This window comes from Poecilia latipinna, unplaced genomic scaffold, assembly GCF_001443285.1.
Source record: "Poecilia latipinna isolate Pla-1442-1.1 unplaced genomic scaffold, P_latipinna-1.0 Scaffold4116, whole genome shotgun sequence".
Lineage (NCBI taxonomy): Eukaryota > Metazoa > Chordata > Actinopteri > Cyprinodontiformes > Poeciliidae > Poecilia > Poecilia latipinna.
The window spans coordinates 19,516-26,868 of NW_015116732.1; the positions used below are offsets into that span (position 1 = coordinate 19,516).

General features: G+C 34.5%; 1 protein-coding gene across 1 annotated transcript; it reads left to right on the top strand.

Annotated features, from left to right (window-relative positions):
- Positions 1 to 529: 529 nt before the first annotated feature.
- Positions 530 to 5,590, top strand: tmigd1 (transmembrane and immunoglobulin domain containing 1). The gene is made up of 6 exons (XM_015025441.1): positions 530 to 979; positions 1,487 to 1,573; positions 1,691 to 1,969; positions 3,427 to 3,714; positions 3,828 to 3,931; positions 4,016 to 5,590. Exons 2-6 carry the CDS (start codon positions 1,510 to 1,512, stop codon positions 4,025 to 4,027), a joined length of 747 nt encoding a protein of 248 aa, XP_014880927.1. The 5' UTR covers positions 530 to 979; positions 1,487 to 1,509; the 3' UTR covers positions 4,028 to 5,590.
- The last annotated feature ends 1,763 nt before the right edge of the window (positions 5,591 to 7,353 follow it).

Consider the following 7,353-nt stretch of genomic DNA (forward strand, 5'->3'; position numbering starts at 1 on the left):
AAAGTGACCTGGTAAAAAGACTTGAAACTAACTGAGAATCAGTGAAAAACTGATGTTTACACTCACTCTCCGTCCAAACTCATTAATTTTTCTTCTAATGTGAGAAAAGAATGAGCAGAACATTCAGTTTCTATATGCAAAGTTGGTAGAGAAATGAATGAAAAAGGGTTACTGAGACCTTCTCCTTATCACCTATGATCTGTAAGTCCATTGACACCTGGGATTTAGCAAGCTGAGGTTTGTCAGGTAAATGATCGGTTTCACAACAAGCCTCACACGTGTCTGAAGACTCTCAGGTGTTGCGTAACACCATGCCAGATCCCCTACACTGATTTATTTATGCAGGAAAACTAAAGGAAAACCACGGATCTTTGCTTACACCATATTATCAGAGTTTAACAAGAAAACACAAAATCAGTCAACAAATAATAATTCCCCACATGTTACTCCATAAGTCCCTCCATCACAGCTTCTGTGGTTTTGTGTTATTTCCATCAAAGGTTATGAAAAAACAAAAACATTTTGTTGTCTTCGTGTTTTTATTTTTTATCTTTTCAAAGCTAATCTCTACATGCAGTCATAAGGAAACATCAAAGCCCTAAAAACAGGAATAAAAAGAGTCTTGTAAAATGTGACGTTTCAGCCCTCCACCCACACCCAACAGGTTTTAGTGCAACTTTAATGGCCATTGCCAATAAAAAGATTCCTTGTGTTTGCACGTTATAACAGCATGACAATAAAACGAGGAATGGAATAAAATCAGGGGTGGAAGGACCGACAGGGTGTTGCCAGGAACAGGTAAATAAAACCTGGAGAGGAAAGAAAAAAAGTTATTTTGGGGCAGAGAAGTTGTAAAAGTGTCCTGTGGGGTGTTTAAGAGTGGCTGAGGATTCGGACCGCCTTTCATATGCTCACATTCACACGCACTGATCACAGCAGGGAAGACTGACAAGATAAAATAATATACAGAAAGTTAAAGGTGAGTGAATCTTTTTTTTATTATTTTATTTTATTTTTACAAAATAGCTTCCACACATATTGGAAGATTTAAAAAATGTACTTTATTTACTTCTTGCCACTTGATTTATCAATAAATTCTCATTGTGATGGCAAAACCTTATCTTGTGAGCCACAGTTATGCCAAGGATCAAACATGTTACAGAGATATTTAAAAAAAATTGTTTAAAATACTTTACCTTTATTTATGATGACAAAAATTCTTGTTATATCATAGGTTGTCATGCTAACGGTTATTTCCCGTTGCATCTGGAAACAAAAGCATTTATTTGTTTTGTGAATAATGTTTCAGTTTAAACTGAGCTGGAGCTAAAGCTGATCCAAGCTGTCATAAGGGTATTTAGACTGGAGAAGGACTCATGGATAACAGTCATTAATAAAATAAAATAAAAAACCAACAAATACAGAAAGGTTTAAAACTTTAAACATATAGTTTGGGTGTTTATATGAATATCTTTTATTTATTTAGGTTTACCTGAGAAGACCATCGAAATGAAGTTAATGATCAGTATCGCGCTTTTATTTTTGCTGCCCTCCTGTGCAAGCCAAACATCAGGTAAGCTTCGCCTCTTTACATACATAAAACATTTGTTCCCTCTGTCTTGGTTTTCAACTTATCATTCTTTCAGTATTTGATGCATCAAACCCGTCACTTGTATTTCTTCTTTCTAAGTCGTCTACATTGAGTCCTCTCCCGAACCACTTGATGGTGTAATCCAGACTAAGACTAAAGAGACAGTGTCTCTGGTCTGTATTCTTACTGGCACTCATGAGGATAAGGAGTTGGTGTGGCTGAGGAATGACGCTATGATTAAACTGAATGATGGAAACAAGGAGACTAGAAGCAGTGTGTGCATCGAACCTGTCATCCAAAAGGATGATGGCGCCACGTTCACCTGTCAGCTGAAGAGCAATTCCTCCCATTCGGCCTCCGTCACCCTCAATGTCACATGTGAGTCCATTAACGGATGTTTATACTAATCATGAGGTGAACTTTTTAAAAAAATAACAAGAGATTAAAAGTTTGAGATTATTTTTAAAATCTTGGTTCATTCTGGTATTATATGGTTCGGATTCAACTTTTGCCTTTGACATTTTAAGGTCTTTGTGTTAAACATGGTTTCAGTTTGAAAATGTTTTCAGCACCGTTTTTCTTATAAAACTAATTTTTGTAATTTTCTTGCTATTTTTATCTATGAAAAACCAGGAAGCCGCTTTACATTCAGTGTAGATTTCCATGAAGTGTAACATCCTGCATTGAGTGTCGTTATCTAAGAGCTACACAAACACATAAAAGAAAAAATGTGTTGCAGATTGAATGAGTGAAGAGGTGGTTTTAAACTATGAGAAAATGAAAAGAAGTTACCCCAATATTATCCATCAAAACATAGATAACTGTATCCTGTTGTAGACTGAAAATGATTGTGGTTCTTAGTTTTGATGCATTTAATAAAGCTGAAAAGAAAAAGGATTTTCAGTATTTGACATGAGATGTTCAAGACAAAATTGCCCATTTTCAATCTCAGGCCAGGTAATTATTTTTAAAAAGCAATCTTATGACTCCTAAAACAAATCACATCTAAAAGGAACAATTTATGACTGATGCATCTACTATTAAACCAATGTTACTTATATTATTAATGCCCTTTTTTTATGGATATTTCAAGATCTTTCACTCTTTAGTTTATGTTAATTGTTTCAGGTTGTAAAAATAGGAACCCACATTAAAAATTCAATTCCTTTAAAAAAAAATACAATTCAATGTTGTTCTTTTAATTTTTTGTTTCTGGAAAAGAAAATGATTTAATTTTAGCTTAAAACTAAGTATTAACCTGATTCCCCTTATTAAATAAAATATATAAACACAAATGGATTTTCTCGCTAAAGAAAAAATGGGAACACCCTATCTCCTAATAGCTGGTCTAACCTGCTTTGGTTGAAATTACTTCATCAATTTCCTGTCTTACACATCTTGCATCGACTGTAAAAGTGTGTAGTTTTACTTCAACAGAAGATTGTGTTATAATCTGAGAAGTATTTTAGGATTTTTGGAGAGTTGTTCTATTATCAATTTTTCTGTGCAACACGTTAGATTTGAGCATTTTATGATGATTCATGAAGTAGTAAAGAACAAAATGGCACTGCGTGGAAGCCACGCCCAAACAGCCTGGACAGCGTAGAGGTTTTGCTGTCATTGTTTTTATTTGATATTGCCATCATGTGTCCCTTTGATTCCAACTCAAAATAAAATCAGAAAAAGGTGTCCTAACCATACCGCTGATTGCTGCCTTATAGGATGAACATCACAACCCTGTTGAGTCTCAGCTAATTCCCCACATCAAATGTTCAGAAGCATGTTAAACCTGCTCATTTGTTTTAGTGTCAATAATTTTTTTTTATTTTTCTCAGATTCCGCAGACCTCTCTGGTTCAGAGAAAGTTACATTAGAAGAAGAGGAATCACTGGACCTGCAATGTGACATGAGGGCCAATCCTTTGGCAACGTCAGTGACGTGGCAACTAAATGGAACCTTGGTGGATCTATCGACAGGTGGCTTCATTATAACCAACGACGGCATTAACACCAAGCTATATGCCAAGAAAGTGGACAGAAGCCTGCATGAAGGCAGCTACCAGTGCACGGTAACCTCTCCCAGCCATGAACCGCGCAGCAAGACTTTCCAAGTCACTGTCACAGGTCAGTTCCCCCACTGAGAGCTTTAAATGTTTACAGAAACCTGAACAATCTACACAAATAATACCCCACAGATTAGCCAGGGCTTATCTGATTTCATTTGTCTTTGTCCACAGATAAGACCATAAAGTTCCCGCTGATGCCGACGATTGCGGGAGTGGTGGTGGTGGCCCTCACAACTCTTCTCGCCATAGTTTCACGGTGGAGGGTGATTGCAAAGGTAACTCACGCAAAGCAAACTCAAACGTTACTCATTCGATTCTTGCAGCACAAATTTCTTAAGAGTTTCATTCTCCTTCAACAGTGCTGCAAATAAGTGATCTGAAAGAACCTGGTCCTGTCATGAAGTGAGACCTTCGACGAAGCTTTCTGCGTGGTGCAAGAGATTTTGATCACCCAGTTATATGGCTTTTTCTTATTTAATTTCTGACATTTTTGGACTTTACCCAAAGCTAAACTCTCTCCCCACCTAATTAGTAAACAAATAAATAAGATAGTTGTATTTCCTGGAAGAACTGAACATGTAAGTCAGTAAGTTTTAAATCGTATTAAGTTATTTCAGTTTAATTTTAATAGATTCAAACAAGATTTGTTATTCTATTGTGTTTCCATTATTATTTTCTTTTTAGTTCAGGCTACAATCATCACGTTGTTCCCTTGTTTCTGGGGAAGACAGAAGAGTTGGCTTTCCCACACTAACAGCTCAATAAGCATTTTTCCTGTGCTAAATATTCAAATGTATGTCAAAATGTACAAACTTGTGTATACTGTAATTTATATAGTAAACACACTGTAATGAGGGATTTCAGAATCATGCAATGAGGCATTAAATGTAGTATAACAGAAGAAATAAACCTATTTATCTGTTCCACAAAGAAAAAACCCCCAAAATGATTCACAAAGTTGAACAATTTTAAAAGAAATACAATGTAAATATGGAGTCAGCAGAGAAAGAAAGGATTTAACTTAACTTAAGATGAATGAGTTTGTGTTTGATGCTTGGTTAGGACAAAAAAACAAAACTAAATTCAAAATAAAGCTATGTTAAATTTTGGTTTGGAATTGAACTGGGTTTATTCACTCTAGCTTAGGTGACATAAACATTGACAACTTTTGATGCTAGCAATGATTTAATACCAAATTCATATCCTGACCTGTTATTTAGAGTTGACAGTTAAATTAAGAAACCTATTTCCAAAAAATCACAAAACTTTGTATGTCAAAAATGTTTTTTTTTTTAAAAAAAAAAAACTATTAACTCTTTATTTTTAAATGAAGGAAAAGCATTTCTCTTAAAACACTAAGCACTTTTTTGAATTTTTAAATATTTAACATGTTTATCAATGCATATGTGTATCTTAATGTTGCTTGTCAATTGTCGTCATATGTATATATAATTGTATAATGTATAAGTACAAGTACTCCTATTTCTTTTTTCGTACAAAGTACAGACATAAATCAGTGATTCTCAAGAAGTTATGCTATCAGCTAAAGGACAAAAAATCAGTAGCTCTCTGATTGTTCAGATAACTTTTAAAGCCTCACCTCGTGTAATAGCATCCGAATTTAATTCAACCACCATAACATATTTCGGTGTCTTGTAAAGCGTTATTTTTGAATCTAATTTCTCTGAGGTTCACATGTCTGCTGAACTTTAGCTTCTGACTCAACAATAAAGCCCAGGCTTGTTAAAATCATGTTATACATTTACTCTTAATGTGACAAAAGGACAGGGATTATGAGGTTGTGTGGTTCAAGGTCTGGATCTTTGTTTTCCTGCCCATGAATAAACACTCTGGAGGGTTACATGAAAGAAGGCAACGCCAGCTGCTCTGATGTAAACCACGTGTTGATTAAATAAACAAAACTGATATATACATTTGCTGTGTGATAGGAAACTTTTTTGTGACAGTTGAATATCATATTATTTTAGAATTTAATGAAACACGTAGCTGAAGAAGAAATCTCCCGTGGGGAGGCTTCAAGAGGCGCCGCCATGTTTAAAAACAGCAGAAGAAAAATTCTTCATGACGTGTATGAAGACCCTGAGAAACAGAGTTTTGCCCTCTGCCACATGGCTGCCAAATCGCTCCGACCCTTGAAAGCATCTCACACACAGGTTTAAAGTGGCGTCTGCCAATCACTTTACCTTCAAACCTGTCTGTGGAAATACGATTCACATTATAGTGTGAACGCACAAGCACAAGAAAAATCTAAAAATATAATACAAGCACCACGTGACAAACAAGAAGGGCGACTGCCAACAGGGCATTTTTGAAAAACATTACACTGCAATAGTAAAAGGTAAATTCGAGGTATCAAAGTAAACATAGACTTCAAGGTCCCTTAAGGAAGATCGACATCTGACTATATTCTGTAGTTTCTGATGAAGTTAAACAGTTGAAAATGTTATTTGGTGATAATATCAATAATATCGACACTTTGGTTTCAAAAAACAAAATTAATATTTCAACATGAAACCTTTATTTATTTGTTATTGCTAGCTTACATTGTTTTTTATTTGTTTTGTTTGTTTTGGTTTTTTTAAGAAAAAAGGAATGGCTTCTAAATAAATAGTATTCTCTTGTATTATTGAGCCTTACTGGTTTAAATGTCATTTACATTTAAAGCAACATATGAAGCATGTCTCTTTAATTCCAATGTGGCAAATCAATCTCAGTCCAACTATGTTGTTATGATGTTCATTTTCTGAAATGTTATTTTTACAAGATGGAAATCTGTTTCCGTCTTGTAATACTGTTCTCTAATATCCTGGATATAATCAAGATGTTTCTGGTAAATGTGAAACAGGGTTTAAGTTATTTCAATAGTGATTATTTTTTTTATCTTGGATTTGTATACAGCCTATTTCTTATTTTTAAATTGTGAACATTGAACTTAACTGATGCAAGTCAGCAGTGTTTAGAGAAGTCTTGATTCAGCTGGTCAGGCAATAATCAGACCTGGGTGTTGCTGGTAGGGTTAGGGTTTTATACATATAATTACATGTTTTATTGATTTTCTGAACATAATGTCACATAAAATACAAACAGTAACAAAAACAAAATTGCTGGGAAATTTTAAACTTGTCAAGAAAGAGATTTTCTTTAACCAAGTAGTTTTCATCAATCGATTCATGATTTAACAAGAGGGTGTTGGTTACAATTTCACTGACGGGCAGATTATTTTTGAATGCCGTTATCTCCTTAAACAATAAGATGAAAATTCAAAAACTGCTTTTTGAATTTTTTGGGGTTATCTAGTTGTTGTTTTTAATCATCAGTTTGAACATTTGAAACAAATAAAGCAAAAACAAGAAAGAAAATGTTCCTTCCCAGATAGCACAGAATGATTGAAACAACATTGAATCAATGTCAGCCAGAAACATTGAATCAACGTTGAACGCTGACATTGAAACAACATTGAAAGTGGTCGGTGACTTGTATGTTGAATCAGCGTTAGGGTTTCAACCATAACTGATATTATATCAATGTTGATTCAACCATCATCTGTATGTCAACTTGTATGCATATTTGTGTTGATAGTACATTGAATCAGTTATGAATCAATGTTGATTCTACATTATATCAATGTTGATTCAACCATCATCTGTATGTCAACTTGTATGCATATTTGTGTTGA

Coding starts and splice junctions, on each gene's coding strand:
- tmigd1 (XM_015025441.1), top strand. CDS start 1,510: ATGAAGTTAATGATCAGTATCGCGCTTTTATTTTTGCTGCCCTCCTGT. Junction 1,970..3,426: donor CGTCACCCTCAATGTCACAT/GTGAGTCCATTA, acceptor TATTTTTCTCAG/ATTCCGCAGACCTCTCTGGT. Junction 3,715..3,827: donor TTTCCAAGTCACTGTCACAG/GTCAGTTCCCCC, acceptor CTTTGTCCACAG/ATAAGACCATAAAGTTCCCG.